Raw genomic sequence first — 18,704 nt, forward strand, 5'->3', positions numbered from 1 at the left:
TATGATTTGGAAATCTTTATATCCACAATACATCACAACCATGCACAAAAATCGAGTGATGTGTTTATTTACAAAGTGAATTGCACTTAACACAGGAACCAGGAATAAAAGTAAATGAAAGGAACCTCTCTTCTGGATTACATAAAAGCCCACTACTACTTATAGCCTACAAAGCCTGATAGTCAACACTACCATGCATTATCTGACCAGTGTAAAATAGGAATTGCTGTTATTTATTGAAACAGTACAGCCCTGGAGATACTCATTCCATGGAAACATTCCATAAATCACCAACAACATTTAAGAGTCTGCAAGTGAAGATAATCTATCCTTCATCTCCCACTTACTGTGCTTTACTTGAAGGACAATTACTCTTCACCTCCAATTGTCTTATTTTCCTTAGCTGAAACGCAGGCCCCTACCTTTAACACTGTTCTAGTTTTTCATGGAGAAAAAATCTTCCCTAAGTGACTGAGCTGCTTCATTGGAATCTTCTTTCCTTCTACAGAGTCCAAAAGAACCTCTAAGCAAGTTCTTCCTTCAGCTTGGAAGTGAAATGATCACCAAGCCTCAGACTCAGCCAGAAACAGGTCCCACTTCCACCTTCTGGGGCAATACAGCATACAGGGATCAAAGCACCAGGAGGAAAAATACCTCCTGTACATTTTTCCAACAGCTTTTATTAAGTAACTGATTGAAATAACAGCTCAGCCCAACCCTTACCACACCCAGCCAAGAGCTCTGTGCTCACACAAGAGGCCCTGGTCACCAGGGAGTCACAGAACAGCACCCAAATGGGGGCATCTCTGGGATCCATCTTTCTACTGCCTCTAAACCTGCTACAGGGCCAGGAAGGCACCAAACCGCCTTTCTTCTACCAAATCTAGATGGCCTCCACAGCACACATGGAAATATTTTTAACACAGTAGCAAGCAGTCACCCATCAACTGGATTTTTACATTCATACAAGTATGGTGCTTCAAAACTTTCCTACAAACCAAACTTCCTTGTTCTGTGCAGGTTCCAGTGAAGATCCAGACTAACTTTATTTTACCAATTAGCCATTTGTGTGCTCAGGACCAAGTCACTTTTATGTACACATTTTGGCCTTCACCCTCCCCATCAGTAAGAGGAGAGGCAGCAATGACAGACTCCTTGCCTAATTCTGCATTAAGGGACCTGTTCTAGACATCATCTAATGTTTGCGTTACTGACACAGGTGGCAGCACTCAGGGCCTTGCAGTGTTTTCAATAGTTTAAAGGGAAGTCAGCCTCAACGTCCAAGTAAAGCAAGCAGAGCACACATTCCTTCTTTTCACAGGCAGCTTTCCTGTTATCAAGAGTTTTACAAAAGCCAAATTCAGCCCTCAAATCCCTTGGGGCAGATGGAAGAGAGCTGTAACCATTTTTTTTTTCCTGACAGTAATACTGAGCAACACACAGCCAGCAAAGCTGTGGGATGAAGTAGTCTAGTTGAGGTTACATGTGGTCTGTAATTTACACATCAGGAAAGCATGCATAAGAAGTCTGGGCTACTGGAGAGCTTCTCTGAATGTCAGACAGCTCTTCAGCATTTCCAGCTTCCTCAGGATTCCTCCAAGTCTTCCCCCTCAGCAATTCCAGCATAGTAGTGGGCTGGTTTGTAGATGCAGCTTCTAAGGAGTGCACAATGCTTCATAAGGACACCAGGAACCCCAGATCAGAAGCATTTTCCCAGTCTCTGCACAGGAAGATGGCCTAACCTGGCAGAACTGGTCCACTGTCCTTTATCTATTGTAACAAACAGCCCTATGCTTAGTCTGGGCAGGAGCACCTCAGATCCACAGAAGGGCTGTAGCTCTGCCTGGAAAGCAGCACAGCAGCCTGGGGAAGAACCTTGTCTCATACTGAGGGACCACAGCAGATTAAAACCCCACCCTGTTCCCAGTGCTCTCAGCAGCTACATGGGTGCACACGTGCGTACACACAACTCCTCCATCCTGGGTGCCCCCAGCAAAGGCTAAGAGGCATTTCCCAGTCACACAACACATCTCAACCACAACAGAGTTGTCCAAGGTCCACTGGTGCTGAGGGGGCTTTGGACAATGGAATTGTTCAAGAGTTCTTCAATACCCATAAATTTAACAGCACTTAAGCCCTAGACACTGACCTTTCACTACAATGTTTAGAGCCTTCCACAAAGTCAAAGACTAAAGAAAATCTTTCAAGAGACAAGCAAGTGACTAAACTGCTTCTTGGCTTCTTACACCAGGCCAGACTGATTCTAGAAACTTCATGTTAAGAACAGGACTTGCAGATTAAGCATGTTAATACACCACCCTGAACTAATAAATCTTTTTAAAAGTACAATTCCTCATGTTATCCAACTGATTTCTTTATATAGTTTGTTCAAAAATGAAGGAGCCCAGCTCCACTAGTGTCCATTTGTTCTCAAATGAAATATTTTCAGTATTTCAGAATTTTCCGTTCTCTCATTGTCAGCTGTCTGAACACTGATGGCACATTATGACATCTCAGTTCTCACCTTCTCTCAACAGAATGCTAGTGAAGTAAACACCATGTGTTAAAAGTGCTTCCTGAACTGGAACACCCCTAGGACAGAGCCCTGTGATGCCTAAAGAGGAATTCATGCCCTCATTCAATGGGATTAGGCTGCAAGCATGCACCCTTTAACCATGAATGTAACCCCTAAACAAAGCTGAAGAGTGGAAGTGACAGACACCACACCCATCCTTGCTGTGAGCTGGAGGCCTCTCAGTGCATACTGTACAAAATTAAAGGCATTGGTCTGGAAATCTTATAAAAGAAAAACCATCAGAGTTAACTGCCCTTAATTTTATTACATAACCAGACAGAACAGTTGAGGCTGGAATGTCAGACTTTCCTCTTCAAGCACAATTCAATTTCGTATTTGCTTTGTATCAGTAAAGAAAAATCAAACTCACTAATATGCAGCTGGGACTCATCCAGTGAGGTACAGGCTCGGAATACAGAGCAAAAACTCACTGCAAGTGGCTCCACAAGCGTTCAGGGAGCAGCAGATAGTCTCCAGCTCTTCCTTTAGCTTGTCTCACCCAGTATTTGCCATCAGAACATTCAGTGGAAACCAGAGGGGATACAAGTGTGCAAGAGCAAGTGAGTGATGAAAAGCCATCAGAGATTTGCACAAGCAAGCAAGAGACTGACTACACAAAGTTGTGGTAACATTCTTCCCATTCAGCACAACAAAGAATTAGAGTAGTTAGCCCTGCTGATGACAAATCTGTTACATCAGTGAATTACAATCATTTAAGAATTGCAGTCTGCAGTTCAGTAAAACGGTAAGAAAGCAACAGGTTAGTAGTTATTGTGTGAAATCCTAATATTATGCATTTTAGTAGAGGTCAATAGTGAAAGATCATGAAGAGAAAGTTCCAGATACTATGGATCTGCAGAAGTTTTACAAAATATATAAAGTATTGTGTTTCTCTACAACAACCAAAACCCTTACAAGTGCAGGTATATATGTGACATGAAAATATTGCCTCACTCACTCAGACAGGGGCAGGAGCGATCTAGAAAAAGCAGCATGCAAAAAAAAAAAAAAACAAACCAGGAACTAGAGCAGATCCTGCTTTCAGACACTGACCTACAGTACAAAAGAAGCCTACTTGTACCGGCTGCAAAAGGGTTCTGAAATCAATACACTGGCACTTACTGTACAATAATGTTAACTGATTAACATAAGTCATGAATAAGTTTTACGCCACTTCATAAAGCCTGCAAAAGCACTCATGGTGGCAGAGAAAGCAATGCAGACATATTTTATTGTTCCCAAATAAAACAAGAATAGAGAAAGATTTCCCAAGCAGGAAACAGTAAACTACATAGCCAGACTAACTGTATTAGGGGTAATTACTGAATAAGTAAGGTTATTTTCAACAGCTTTCTTATGTGTGTGCAGCCACTAAATCCTCACTGTGAGACTTCATCAGAACAGAAAACAGAGCATTTGGCAGGATAGCTAGTTTAATTTCTCCCCCATGTTTACAGAAACACAAGAAAAAAGATATCTGACTATGGGAGGAAAAAACCTTGTTGCCTAAATGTAGTTATTTCTTCAACTGGTAGAGTCAAGTCCCATTGTTCCCCTCCCAGAAAGCAACAACAACAAAACCAAACTAAATAAAAAACCTAGTAAAACCAAAACAAGCCTATCTGATAAGAGTGTTTCATGGGATAATATCCAGCAGCAGATGTTCCAACACAAACATGTCTATCAGATCAGTGACTACATTTCAAGCCCAGAAGTCACCACATGGAAGGGGTTTCAGAGGCAGGGGGATGTTAGCCCTACAGTTAAAGCTCTAGTATGAGAGGGGAGATTTGGGAATGGAATAAAGGAAGGAGGAGGGAGTCACTGAATCACAGGAGATAGGAAGTGCACACAAGTTTCTAAATGAAGCACAGACAAAGTGGAGGGCACAAGAGTCATCTAGAGAAGGTCACAGGTTCTGACAGCACTGGAGTTTGTTGGATTTCTGTCCATCGGTGGTTGGTGGGACGCTGATGTCAACAACGTTGTTGCCAGGAGACTCATCGTGCGCAGACCGGTCGGCAATTTGCTTCTGCGACACGATGCGGTAGATTTCTGCAAGGAGAGCACACATGTCAGAGCCTCAGGCGCACGGTCTCCCACAGGCACAGCACTGAGCAAACTGTCCAAGAACACACCAGAACACAAGAAGGAGAAGATTTAACTTGAGGGCTCTGAAAGGGAATCTAGGCTAACCAAATGTGGCATGTAACATCTGGCTGGCATTCCAGTTTCTGGAATGAATACACCAGCTCTGTCTGGAAAAGTCATTAAGACAAGTGTCCTCACTGTCTTCTGCAACAGCACTTCCTATCCAGATCTTTTTCAATGACTTCACGAAAATGGGGACTATTAAAACGTTTTTTTAATGGGAAAGGAGCAGGAATGCTCATCTCTAAACAGGGAATCATTGTCTTTGTGATTAAAAAAAAGTGGGCAGCATACTCTAAAAACACCAATCACCGGGATGCTGGGAAACCTTTGCAGCAGCAACAAGTTACGTGATGCCCACCTCTGCTCTTGGATACCTGCCTGGCAACCAAGTAACAGCAATGCTCCTCTCTGCAACACATCAGTTTTCCTAACTATGACAGGAAAAAACTGCATGGGTCCATAAAGGCCCATACTTCTCCAAATGCATTTATTTGACCCAAACTAACTTATGCTTGAAAGCACACAGATCCACAAAACTGTAACCACTGAAGAGAGACTGCCAGCTTAAAAGCTATCAGAAGCAAACTGTTTCAACTGCATATTTAGCAGATGTCTTTTAAGTGGAAAGGTTTTGAAGTCACTTATTTCACTGACTATAAACCCTTGTTCCAACTTCCCTCCATTGTGAAACAGGAAAAGGGCAAGTACTTCCCTGGAAGTCTGTGGTAAACATTATGGTCACATTCATACAGCCACAAGCCCAAAACATCAACACCCAAAGCCTTTAGTAAGGATTAAAAATCACGGACTGTGAGGACTGTGCAGGGCTTGTTTATGGGGGTTTTTTGTAAGGCTTTTTTTTTAAAAAAAAAGAATCTGCACATATTTATGTTGTTTAAAATGGAAACCTTTTGGTTTGGCCTCAAGGCCAATCTTGTTGCCACTGGCTACATACAGATCTTTGCTGAAAGAGAGGAGGAGGGTTGCTCAGAGGCTGTCAGATTCTCTTTCTCTCCTGCACAGTACTGTATTTGAATTTGAGCTGTTCAGTTGTTGCCAAGCCCCTTTTGCTTTGGGGTAGCATCTCTTTGGTTTGTTTTGTGGGTGTTTTTCTTACAGTCTTTAGTGATTCCTCACACAAATGGCCAGTACGGAAACTCCTGCCCTGCTGTTCCCACTCTCTTCCCTTTGCCAAGTCCATTGTGGTGGTTCCCAACTCACTACTCTACACAGCACATTTTCCTAGGTTCCTTCTCCTCTCTTAGAGGGATGATTCCCCCCAGGTGTAATCACTTTAGGAACAGCCTTTCAAGGACTTCTCAGGCTTATTATCTGTGTGCCTATGCTGTCTCCAAACTGGACAATCTCAACACTTCTGGGAGCCCAGGAGGCTCTGAGAGAGAGGGGTTTGAGTTCAGTTTGCCCAGGCCTGACCTCAGCTTGAGTTGTTACAGCATTGTGGCTCTCCTAGAGTAGCCTCAGGCCAGCATCTCTAACCAGGGTCAGTCTCAGGACAACGCTGCAAGGGAAGACAAGACTGATGGTGACTGTTGAACTACACTCAAAGCACTAAAATAAAAAATACTGTCTCAAAGTGCCCGGGAACTTGCCTCAGATCCAGCCAAGTGTCCCAGATCAGCCATGAATCTGCCACACAGTGTGAGACCAGCCCAGGTCCAGCTCTGGGCAGTTGGCCCTACCTCACACTCCAGTTGCTTCACTAGTGGCTCTAATAACACAGATCTGCTGGGCAGAAAATACAACCCATTCCTCGTCTGTCAGGCTTTGTACCTATAGAGGCAGCCCGACTGCCTTTTTTTTCCTTTCTGCCTCTTCTTGGGCACCTTGGAGTCAGAGCTGGGGTTGTTCAGTCTGGAGATGAAAAGGCTCTGGCGAGACCTTAATGCAGACTTCCAACATCTACAGTCCCCCAAGAGAGCTGGAGAGGGACTTTGGGTAAGGGCCTGGAGTGCCAGGACAAGGGGGAATGGCTTCCCACTGCCAGAGGGCAGGGTTAGATGGGATAGTGGTAAGAAATTCTTGACTGTGAAGGTGGGGAGGCCCTGGCACAGGTTGCCCAGACAGCTGTGGCTGCCCCTGGATCCCTGGAAGTCTCCAAGGCCAGGTTGGATGGGGCTTGGAGCAGCCTAGAACAGTGGGAGGTATCCCTGCCCATGGCTCACTGTCAACCTATTACCCACCAGAATCCCCAGGTCCTTCTCTACATAAGATGCTGCTGGTGCAATCACCTGTAACCCTACAACCCTTGCTATCAGCTGAGAACAAGAGTTCAGTAGTCTGAAAATGGTACCAGTCTGCTTTGGTGCAAGAGAAGATATTGGAACATTTAACTTCCAGCATAGCTGGGGCTTCACTAACAAGATTTTGTGCACACACAGAAGTACAATTACCAGTTCCTTTAAAACAGTGCTATTCCAATAGCTTGAACTTATGGAAGATCAGGAGATAGAAACCTCCAGGAGACCAAAACCCTCTCTTGGGACAGAAAGGAGTGGGAGGCAGAATACACAGGTGAGATTAGAAAGCTTGCAAACTAACTATCATTCCCAACACACATTTCCAAAACATTCCAGAAAACTACAAAATGTGCCCATGAAGAAGATCCACCACCTCAGCAGCTCCTCTGAATCCATAACAAACCATACCTGTAAGGATGTTTTTGAAGGCTTCTTCTACATTTGTTGAATCCAGAGCAGACGTTTCAATAAAAGATAAGTTATTTTTTTCTGTAAAAAATAAGAAGTGGTTCAGTTAAAAATTTTAATAATACTTTATTTCACATTTACTTGGCAGTTTTTATCTTTTATTTTAGGCCAAACCAGCCAAGCTACAGCTATTTTTTTCCTTTTCCCTGTTGCACAAGGAATACCTTGGTGGTGCAGGTCAGCAACATCTCCTTTTCCCAAAGCGCAAGAACATTTTCTCCACTGCAGCCCTTGCTCAATCAAGCAACACGAAATATCATTCTCTTTTGGCTACAGATCACACCCAGAGGTACCTTGAGCAGAGGTACCTTGAGCAAGAGGTACTTTGAGCAAAAGCACATCAGCTGCTACAGAGACACAATTCTCCTCTGCAATCCCAAAAAGATCAATAGATCTATACTTTCCTAATCAAACTCCACTCCCAAATAACAGTGACCCTCTGGAACACAGTCTGTTTTCTTCTTGCCTCTTACAGTGCCAAAGATTTTTTTTTTTAATTAAAAAAGAAAGTGATTAACACTCAAATATCATACCTGTAGCAGTATGGTACCAGGAACAGACAAATTTCAGTCATGGAGCTTAAACAGCCAACAATTAGACCACCACTAACAATTTAAAACAGCCTTAAGAGGAAGTCAGGGTAAAAGAGTAAGAAGCTGAACCAAGTGACCAAAGTAATAAGACTATCTGGGGCACCCACCAACTTGTTTTGCTTATCTTAGATAAATGTCACTTCTCCTCCATCTGAAAATTTGAAGCAGCTTTATTATATATACTTCAGGGTACTTGCTTACCAGCAAACTTCAGAAAGTGTGTATAAGCAAGCCTTGATAGTATTTCTAGAGGTATTTTAGAAGTTGTACATTTACAGTTCACCTCCAAGCTTGACAGCCACACAAAAGCCGAATGTCCCCAGGCCTTTCAGGGCAAAAGAATATCTGACCAGTGCTTCACCAGGTAAGGAGGAGAGAAGGAATGCAGTGGCAGGATCTTACATAACCCCCTTGACTTCTCCCAACAAATGATAATTTTCAAGTCTGATGATCGCTGCCTTTAAGTGAGACTAGACGACACTACTTATATGTGTCAGAGCTCTAGAGCATCAACCACCCCATCTAAGAGAAGGTTCAGTATTCATTTGTAGCTGTCCACATTGATATGTACAGAGCAGAAGCAGGTCATTAGGAAGAAAGGACATTTTGTATTGTGATGTTTTATATTTTTTTATTGTGATATTTTCTCTTCTAAATGTTGCTTACTCTTTCTAGCGTTGTTAGAGGAAGTGTTTAATCTTCAGCTATCAAGCAGCTCAAGGACAGTGTTTCAAAAACATGTACTACCACTAGATTTAAAAAACAACAGAAAACCACAAACTAAAAATGACAAAAAATTCCCCAAAAAACCCAAATCAACGACACATGCTAGTTAATAAGTCAAGATATTTTAATAAAAAAACAAAAACAAACAAAAAACCCCACAAAACATCTTAAATGTCTTTTTTAGGGTTCAAACTAAAACTTGAGGTGAGAGTTCAGCTCTGGACAAAACAGTGTGATCACAGCAGGCACCATCCCCCAGGCGCCCAAAGCCCCAGTACAAACCTGCGAAGGCCCTGGCCTCGTCAGTGGGCACGGCCCGGAGGTGGCGCAAGTCGCTCTTGTTGCCCACCAGCATGATCACGATGTTGTTGTCAGCGTGGTCTCGCAGCTCCTTCAGCCAGCGCTCCACATTTTCATAGGTGAGGTGTTTGGCAATGTCATAGACAAGCAGAGCCCCAACAGCACCACGGTAATATCTGAAACCATGAGGCACAGCCCTTCAGCAAGAGTGAGTACCAGCCACACCAGCAAACAGGCCACCTAGCTCTGCTATAATGCTTTCCACTTTGGAAAAAGTTGTGCTGATGCAGATAGTGTTGTTGGAGTGGTTCTGAAGCCTAAAACCAAGTTCCAAATGTAGGGTTTTTTTCTAATGGCATTTCTAAAAAAATCCAGTAGGTATACCAAAATTCTAGAGAGGCTGCAGAAACCAGGACTAAAAATGTCTGGTCTGCTCCAACCGTGTGCAGGAAAATTCAGCATTGAAGAATTGGTACAGTTGGAGGGTTTTTGTGAAGTTGCAGCCTAACTTTCTGCAAGGAAAATAGCCCCTAATAAATTGTCAATATTTGTTCCTGATCCTTCAAATATCTGCTGTCCCTCCTACAAATTAAAGAAGGGACTCTGGGCTATATTGTCACTATCCACAAACCTCATGTTGCCCCCTCCGCACATGTTTGGGCCCATTTCAACACAAACCAATCTGTATCAGCAATCCTGTAACATCCATATCTCTCTTTCACATGATCCTACCATTTCTTCTCAGTTCTGTCAGCACCTGTCTGACATGTTGAACTGAGTCAGGGCACCAAGTCAGCAGACAACATTCCCTTTTCCCTGATGTTTGGCATTCTGCTGGCCAAGCAGGCTGAACTGGCTGAGTGATGTGTCAAGCAGCAGTCAGTGCCAGTTCCCAGCAGTAAAACCTGTTGCTGTTGACCCAGACTAGACTAGCAGTTTTTAGCAGGAACAAGGGTCACAAAAAAAAAATTCTGGAAGTCACACAAACAAAAAAGTTCCAGAAAAGATGCAATTTGAAATTGTCACTTACATCTGCTTCTGCATCCCTTTCCCTTAAGATTACTTCCTTAGGTCTCCAGGCTCTCCTGATTTTCTACCATCTTAACAAAATTCCCCTTACCTTGAGTTTAATGCCTCCAATGATTCATGAAACATGTTTTTACCTTTAAAAACCGATACAAATCTGTAATGTAACAAAAAATCACCTCACTGATCAGAAAATGTTCTGGAGAATGAGGCCTGACTAAAGGGTTTGCTTTTTGACCTCTGCCAGATACTTTTGCCAGCATAGAAACAGGTATACCTCAAACCACTCTGTGGATTAACAAGGTGCCACAGGTGAAAAAGCTTCTCACCTCCAGGGACACTGTTGCACAGCCAGCCCTATCATAGTTGCCTTCCTACTTTCTAGCTATTCAATGTGTGCACTCATGGACCTGATTTTCAGGGCTGTGACTAATTCAAAGTCACTGAGATTTCAAGGGACTTTGTGACTGCAGGTTTTCCTAAAAGTACCCTCAATCTCAAGACTGAGGGGTCAACTGAGACCAGAAGCCATGGGTGTTACAGTAAGCTACCACATTTAAACCAAAACTTCATACCAACACTACTCAGATTCCATCTGAAATGACACTCCACAAAATGAACACAGTATATTCAGTGCAGACAAAAAAACCAAATCCCAAAACTCAAACAGAATTTCCCACAGTTTTGATTTAAGTTGTCATTTGTTTCTATAACAGTAACATAAGAATCTAAAAATTATTTTCATTATATTAATCAAGGGAACACAAAAGTATTTGCTATCTTACAACTTGGATCTACATTGAAGTCTGTCGCAATGACTTTGTGATGTGTACCCAATATGTTTCATTCTCTACCCATATATTTATCTGCAGCATCTCTGTTAGAATTCTGTTGAGCAAAGACACAGTACTCACGCTGAGGTAATGGCGCGGTATCGCTCCTGGCCTGCAGTATCCCAGATCTGGGCTTTTATCGTCTTCCCATCCACCTGGATGCTCCTGGTGGCAAATTCCACCCCAATGGTGCTCTTACTTTCCAGATTGAACTCATTGCGTGTGAAACGTGACAGAAGATTACTTTTCCCAACTCCAGAGTCTCCAATCAACACAACTGAAAGGAGAGATATTATTTTTACAATTAATTTCTTCTACCAGTACTGACCCCCATGCTGCAGTGCAGCCTGGCAGGCAGCATCCACCAGAGATACACAGTCAGATAACACAGAAAAGACAACATAGACAACACCACAGTCTTTACTATACACAGCTTGCTTCTCCAACCCCAGAAGAGCCCCAAGCTGTTTTGGGGTGAGTAGCTGTCTGGTCCTCAGAGGTGAAAATGAGAAATTGCTACAGAAACTGTGGCAGTCAAACAGTGCTTTGGAGGCCCCAACCACTGCAGCAGGCAGATGTAAGAAATGCCACTCACACACTTGACCTTCGGCACAGGAAGGCTGCAACCCACATTTTAAGAAGCACTACAGGCAAGAACATGGCAACAGGCCTCCTGTCTACAAAAGTCTTTGTACAGTGTAAGTGTACTCTATTAAAAAACCAAAAACATGGTGAGTAAACAACTACTTGCAGTCACTGTTGGAGTCTTGTAGGGTGCTTTATTTCAATAACTTAATTAATAAATATGTTCACCACAGAAAGAGGAAAACAGGAGACATTTGACACTACAAAAGATACAGAGCAAAGCAGAACTTCTTTCAGCAAAACAAGTTGTAGTAGACTGCATGAGAAGTAAGAGATGAGCTAGAAACCTCTGCCGCCACACGTGGTGTTGCCATGATAACAGAAAAATGCAAGTGCAGAGAGATCTTCAGCACACAAAGTCCAGCTTTCCTGAAAGGAATTGTGAAAACAAAGGTACATCTTGTGGCAGGAGGCTCCCTCTGCTTTTTGGCTTATCAATGAGAGCAAGAAACAACTGAGAGAAACAGTGCTGAAACAGCTGAGCCATGCTCCCTTCCTCTCACAAACACTGTGTTTCACATACTCTCTGGAATTCAAGTGTCCTGGTTCAAGCAAAAGGAAGAAAGGCAGCCAGCCTCTGCAAGCTTCTTTAACTTTAGGAATATTTCCTACTCCACTTCTAAGTACAGATTTGCTGATCCTCCTCATTCATATGGTCTGTTTTTCCTAAAGAAAAGCAGACATGGGGAAAAAAAAATTCCCAATTTCCCCCAGCAACTACAGAAGAATCTTCTCATTGCACACTTCCAGCATGAGCTCACCAATGTTCTCCCAGGGCCAAGGATCACACTTGTCTTTTAGTGCTTCTACAGCTTTTCTCTGCTCATGTCATTGTTTGAGGGTGCAGCTCTGGCAGTACCCTGCTCCAGCCCAGTGCCACCCCACCCCTGGAGCACATTCCCATGCTGCTGCTGTACCCTGGCTTTCTGCTGTGACAGCTCCCAAGCTGCACAGGGGCATTGTTGAAATGCCCTGGAGAGCCCTGCCAGCATCTCATCTGCCTGACAGCACAGACAGACAATTGTGCTAGCACAGCTGAACAGGCAAAACACAACGGAGGCAGGAACAGGCAGCCAGCACGTTGTGGCAGGGCACCACAACTCCCTACCTGGGAGAACTTAAAAGTAGCTCCTCACAGTGCTCTGCCTTCCCTGGCAAATGGCCTAAACCATTTTTTAGGGTATGACAATAGATAGACAAAAAAAGATTTTATTACCAGTTCTAACTCTAGGATTTTGTTAGCTTTATTTTCCAGACAAACAGTTTTTCATCACTAATTCCATGGGACTTTCCAAGAGCAGGCAGAGGTCACCCATCTTGCACAGGGATCTGCTGACTGGAATAGGCTCTATCCTACAGCAAAGCCCTGACCATAATCAAAAGTAAGAATATCTACCACACAAGCTAGACCAGATTGGAAGACCCCTGAGGCTTCCAACTGTTTCCAAGGGGAGTTATCTTCCCATGACTTTGCAGCTGGAGAAGGCACAGCCTTTCCAGGTTCTAGCCATCTCCCAGGCTCTGACATTTTAAAAGTATCAATTTGGGGCATAAACCATGCAAACAGTTCTCAGATCATTAACTCCATCAGTCACTGGAAGAAAATTCCAGCAGTCCGGCACTTCTTTGGCTGGTTATTCCCTTCACTGTGCTGCCCCACATTCCACCAGAGGTTCTAGGAGAGCATTTTTCAGAAGTTAAACGAAGGCAACTAGATCCCAATTCAATAAAGAGCATTCTTAAAATTTCCAAGTGCCTCTTATTAACACTCAATCTTAAGCACTAAAAGAGCATTTCCACTTTCAGCAGAAAGATGCCAAGACTGGGGGCCCCACCTGCAGACAGAAACAACAAACTTATTTTCTATGGGAGCTGAGTAAGAAGGTACCTTCAACATTCTGTACTAAGTGATTAGATCTTGGGAAAGCTTCTAAATTTGGTAACAGGCCACCACACAATATTTATTGCCTGTTCAAATTCAGAAGTCATGACAGAGTAGGAAAAAAACTTCTCAGTGACAGCTTAGGAGTCTGAATACTCCCGAAACACATCTCACCAGAACAGAGGAACTCACTCTACAAATGGCCCTAAGGGCCACACTGGTAATGAAAAGATGCACTGGTGACGCTAAAGGACACAAAAAAATTCACACAACCACTCTCAGAACAAAAACCCGTCCCTTTATTCTCTGACTCCAGTATTTAAAGATTCTCAACAATGACCAGGGATTGGATAATTAACCTTCCCAAGCACACTGGTCATGCAAAACGTCAATCAAAAGACATTTCTTAGAAGGAATGTGGTAACTTATGTTTACAGGACTTTCATAGGAAAGTAACTAAAACTATGAAAACATTATCGGAAGGCTTAATTTTCAGGGTGACACACCGATTTCATATTGGAAGTGACATGAACCAAAAACCAGCACCAGCCATCTTCAGATGGCTCTAAGCACACAGACAAGCCTCATGTACTTCCCTGTTTATATCCTGAATCCTGTCCCTTCAGTATTTCCTGATTTTTCTCCCTCCTCCAGCACCCCCCTGCCACTGTGTGGGTTATCCACCATCACCACACTACCCATCCATCCACTCAGTCACCTCCCTTACTCTGCTTCCTGTGTCTACAACATCCAAAGCTACAGCACAATCCCACCCTCAATGTCTGCCCTGAATATTGACACCCTTGTACAAAACAAGCCAAAGTCAGAATTAAAATTCCAGTGCCATACATCATTGGTAAGAAAGGGAAAATAAATAGATCAAGTTTATGACAGAATTGTAAATACACTCATTTATTAGTCTGGGAAAAAGAATATATACTTTTGAGCAATTAAGAAGATTAAGACTCCCTCTAGTAGAGACCATCTAACCAGAGTTTGTGATAAACGTGAAGTACATAAGGTTGCCAGATATTGGTGACTAACAGGATACACATTTGTTTTTAATAACCACAGCCTTTGCTAAGCAGAGACTAATCAGGGCAGTCTAAATTCCCACAAAAGTAAAAGAAAGCTCTTTTTCCCTATGGCTGATTTTTCCTGCCTTTTTCATCAGCCAGCACACACTGCACGACCTCAGATTTATTTTTTAAAATAAACACTGATAATAGCTGATCTTCTCAAGAGCAAAATTAATGTGCAGATCACATTTAATAGGTACAAGGCTTCCACCATTTTAAACGGCTTTTCAAAGGTCATTAATTCAATTCCAAATCAACACATTCAAAACTCGTCCTGAAAAGTCCCTGATTTTTCACCATCCCTGCTACAAAACTAGGACTGTAATAATTTTAAGAACTGGGAATAGAAGCCAGAGCTGCTGACTTCACTTGGGTCACATCACTGAACACAGCCACAAGCTCTTCACTGCCTCACTACCCCACGCAGCCCCGTGCACACAGTTTGTCTCTTTCCCCAAAGGCTGGCTCAAGCACTTTGGTAACAAGTCATATTTTGCTGTGATCAATAAAATAAGCAGTTTTGTTGGGATGCACACAGAAAAGAAAGGGAAATTGGGAACAAAGAACCACTAGTTCAGCAGAGCAGCTTTGACTATAATAACTCACATTCCCAGAGTGCTCCCAAACCTTAAGTTAGTCATTGCCTGCCACACGCTGTCCTTTGGAAATAGGTGGCAGGGGAAACAGTCAAGCCTTAAATTTAATAAAAATAAACTTTCCCAGACTAAGATCCTCCTACATCATTATTTCTACTTCTGACTACAACACACACTGACAGAACAGAGTTCAAACGTCGTCTGTGTAGCTAAGAAGGGGCTAAACCACAAACCAACCAAAGTCCAGGACATCATTACAACAATTGTCCCTGATGCTTAATTCCATTACTGAAGGAGGTAGAAAGAAAAGGAAGGGGACTTGGTCTCACAGCAGAGCCCTCATCCCACTTGGTCCCCTTTATATTATTTTTTGTCTAGTCCCAAAAAGCTTCAGAGGAAGGAAAAGATAAATAATCAAACCCATAAAGAAGCCCTTCTCTAACTACTTTTTTATTTTTAAAAATCCACACTATGACCCCTCCCAAAAGATGCTCAGAAAAGGACAATTCTCTCACCCATTTTTTATTAAGGGCTACAAAGTGTGCCAGCATCACCACAGCACAGATCCTAACCAAAGGGCTTCAGGTTGAGTCTCATTCCAGATAACATTAACAACGCATTTCAAAGCAAGTATTTTAAAAAGACGAATGCTATTCTCCCTAGCTAGTTGACTATTCAGAGAAAGGAAAAAATAAGTACAACTTTTAGGCTTTCAAGTTCCTGGATATTAAACCACCTGGGAAACACGCTTCAAAAGGAAACTACTTTAGACTCAGATAGTTTAGTATATTTTTACAGGATGGTCTTCTGCTTTATAGGCAGAGAAGAAATAAGGGGTTTTTTTCCCCATTGTCTTCAAGATTCAACCCACTGTAAAGCAAATAATGTAATTAGGCAAATACATCTATAAAACATTTCCCACAGGTGATTAACTCTTCTTTCCTTTGGTCCACAAGCTCGGAATCACTGCTGCCCTTGTGAGTATCTAGGTACAAAGACATCAAATGCCTGGGAAATTGTCACAGCAGCAAGTGACCCCCAGAGCCCTCACAGACGACCAACGGCACTCTAAGCACTGCCCTACCCAAGAGTGAATGCTTGGGATGAAAATAAGGTTTCAGCCACTCTACCAACAGTAGATCCGGGGCAAAACAGGCTGGGAAACCAAAGATGAAGGTACTACACCCACCTGCACTGCTCCTCGGACCTCACAGGCAGAGCTGTGGGGTGCTCCGGGAAATTGGCCAGCTTGAGCCTCTGAACAGGCAGGTGCCCGGCCTGAGGAGACATCCCACGGGACAGAAACCCCAGGGACATCCCAGGGCGATGATGCCCCCGAAGCCAGCGCAGGAGGAGCAGCACTGAGTCCTCACAGAGCCTTGGACAACCCGACATGTTAGAGGAAGACACAGGGGCAGGCGTGGCAAAAAACCCATCCGCACAAACAAATTAACACCCTTACGGTCCCAGGCTCCCGGTACCGGCGCTCAGTGGGGACCTCCGAAGGAGCCTCCACCGAAACTTCTGGTTTTGCAACTCCGGCTGCTGTCCGGGCGATCTCCGGACAACCACCGGCACCGTCGGGCACAGCCCCGGCCCGCCCGCTCCCTGCCGCGGCTCCGGTCTCCCCCGGGGACCGCAGCCACCCAGCTGCCGGCACGCGGCCCACGCGGACCTGGACGAGGCGGGACGGGGAGGCCCTTTTGGCTCTCCCGCCTCTCCTCCAGGGTTCCCCCGGCGGCAGACCAGGCCGGGGGCCCACAAGGCCACCCAGCGCACCAAGGCCGTGGCGGACGCCCCAGGCCCGCGCGGCCCGCTGGTCCCGGCCGATCCCAGCGCCGTGCAGCGGCCGTGGTCCTGCTGAGCACATACCTTTGAACAGATAGTCGTACTCGTCGTCGCGAGTGCCCATGGCGATGGCGGCGCCGACCCTCTGCCTGCCCGGCACCGACCGCGGCCCAGCCGGGGAGGGGCGCTCCCGCAGGAACCAATCAGCGCCCGCCAGAGCCCGCAGGAGGCGGGTGGTGCGCCAGACCTATCAACAACAGCCAGTAAACGACGGGAGCTGCCCTGACTGGCGGGGAATGCTGCCCAATCGAAGGGAGGGAGCTGGGGAGGGGAGGTGCTTGGGTGCCCGAGCTGGGAACCTGATAGACGGGGCCGGGACGGGCCGGGGGCAGGGCCGGGACCGGGGCCGGAGCCGGGACAGGGACAGGGAGGGGGCGGGGTCTGTGTGAGGGCCGGGGCGGGGCTGCGGGGGCGCGGCCCCCTTTGGGGGCGGGGGCGGGGCGCGGAGGAGGGGAAGTCTTTTTGGGGAAGGGGATTACGAGGGATGGGGGGGTCGCCCTCAGGGGGATGACGACCCCCCGGTTTGAGCGGGATTGCTGGGAGAGAGGTTTCGCCCCGTTTGAGAGTGACCCCCGATCGCTGGGAGATGGTGTCATCTATGGACGGGGGGAAGAAGCGGCTGGGGAACACGGCGGGGGAGACCCTCAGCAGCGCCCCAGGACACCCGGCTGCCTCCCAGAGCCCCCGCTCCAGCCCCTTTGTTTCGCTCTCGGGCTGCTCCCTACGCCGCTCAGGGCTCGCGGCCTCACCTTCCTTCTAAACACCAGCTGAAATGCTGTTCCGGCAAAACCATGCCCTCACGATGACACAATTGTTCAAGGAAAACATTTCCCTGTTTTTTTTCCTGGCACGTGTCTAGGCAGTTTCCTGACCGGAGTAGTGACCACAGCCAGAGGCCACACGTGGCCACTCGGGCAGTGACGGCGGGATACCCTTCACCTCGGCTTTGTGGGCTCCAGGTGGGATATTATTCACCCTCCTGAGAGCAGAATTGCACCACCTCATCCTGAGAATGCTGTCAAGGCTGCACGACCAGCCTCACAGAGCCATTTGACAGCCCAAGGGTGCCCCTACTGCCCTTGTGGCCCCCTCGTCGTGACCCCATACAACCTATGCACACTTGTGTCCCATCACTGGCCCTACACCTTTGGTTGTGGTTGGACAAATCTGGCGGGGAAACTCCCCTCCCTCCCTCTGCGATGTGCAGGGAAGTGGCTCTGCTCATCACACCCTTCTCTCTTTCTGGGCTGTGCTCATCATGACAGGTCTCCCCTACTTCTTCCCTGGAGGAGTGTTTATCCAGCTAAAAGATTAGTGCGTCTGCAGTATCACAGAGGGAGCAGCAGCAAGACTGAGACAATGGTGAGGAAAAAGTTGGGTTTGGACTTATTTTTGCTGGCCTTGGGGGATGCTCAGAGTGAGAGCAATGTCAGGGTGGCAACACACTCACACCCTCCAGGCTCTGTGTCACTGAGCTGCTCTCAGCTTCCCTCAGACATGTGAACACCTTGCACACGCCAGGACCATGGTATCCAAGGGTCCCATTTCCAAAATTAAATGCTAATAAATGTGTGGGGGCAGATGAAGAGGCAACAGCCAGTCTGACAGTTTGGTGGGGTGACACCCAGGTTGTCAATGACCCAGACTCTGAGAATGGGTGAGAACCAACATGCTGCAAGTACACTGCAATCCCACTGCCAAGGTATCTGGGTATCCCTATT

General features: G+C 45.4%; 1 protein-coding gene and 1 long non-coding RNA gene across 4 annotated transcripts in view; one reads left to right on the forward strand and one right to left on the reverse strand.

Moving 5' to 3' along the window:
* On the reverse strand, positions 1-18,118 carry RAB11B (RAB11B, member RAS oncogene family). 2 transcript variants are annotated; one of them, XM_086862860.1, is made up of 6 exons: positions 17,733-18,118; positions 17,008-17,170; positions 11,015-11,210; positions 9,057-9,250; positions 7,396-7,476; positions 1-4,630 (listed from the first exon to the last, which is right to left on the reverse strand). In XM_086862860.1, exons 2-6 carry the CDS (start codon positions 17,045-17,047, stop codon positions 4,485-4,487), a joined length of 657 nt encoding a protein of 218 aa, XP_086718986.1. In that variant the 5' UTR covers positions 17,048-17,170; positions 17,733-18,118; the 3' UTR covers positions 1-4,484. The 2 variants fall into 2 exon arrangements, with proteins under 2 accessions (XP_086718986.1, XP_086718987.1); XM_086862861.1 differs by lacking the exon at positions 17,733-18,118 and adding an exon at positions 17,283-17,336.
* The window catches only part of LOC111940371 (uncharacterized), a 16,700-nt gene continuing 15,851 nt past the window's right edge, over positions 17,856-18,704 (forward strand). For both annotated transcript variants that reach the window (XR_015279211.1, XR_002869486.2), the window contains exons 1-2: positions 17,856-17,942; positions 18,249-18,345. This is a non-coding gene — a long non-coding RNA (uncharacterized LOC111940371). The remainder of the gene's footprint in view (positions 17,943-18,248; positions 18,346-18,704) is intronic.

Source organism: Cyanistes caeruleus, chromosome 25 (assembly GCF_971803275.1).
Source record: "Cyanistes caeruleus chromosome 25, bCyaCae1.hap1.1, whole genome shotgun sequence".
NCBI lineage: Eukaryota > Metazoa > Chordata > Aves > Passeriformes > Paridae > Cyanistes > Cyanistes caeruleus.

What these genes read in the sequence shown, in the direction of transcription:
- RAB11B (XM_086862860.1), bottom strand. Translation starts at nt 17,047, where the DNA reads ATGGGCACTCGCGACGACGAGTACGACTATCTGTTCAAAG. An exon ending in TACCGCGCCATTACCTCAGC is followed by an intron (nt 9,251 to 11,014) that starts GTGAGTACTGTG and finishes TCATGGTTTCAG; the next exon opens with ATATTACCGTGGTGCTGTTG. An exon ending in CTTCAAAAACATCCTTACAG is followed by an intron (nt 4,631 to 7,395) that starts GTATGGTTTGTT and finishes CTCTCCTTGCAG; the next exon opens with AAATCTACCGCATCGTGTCG.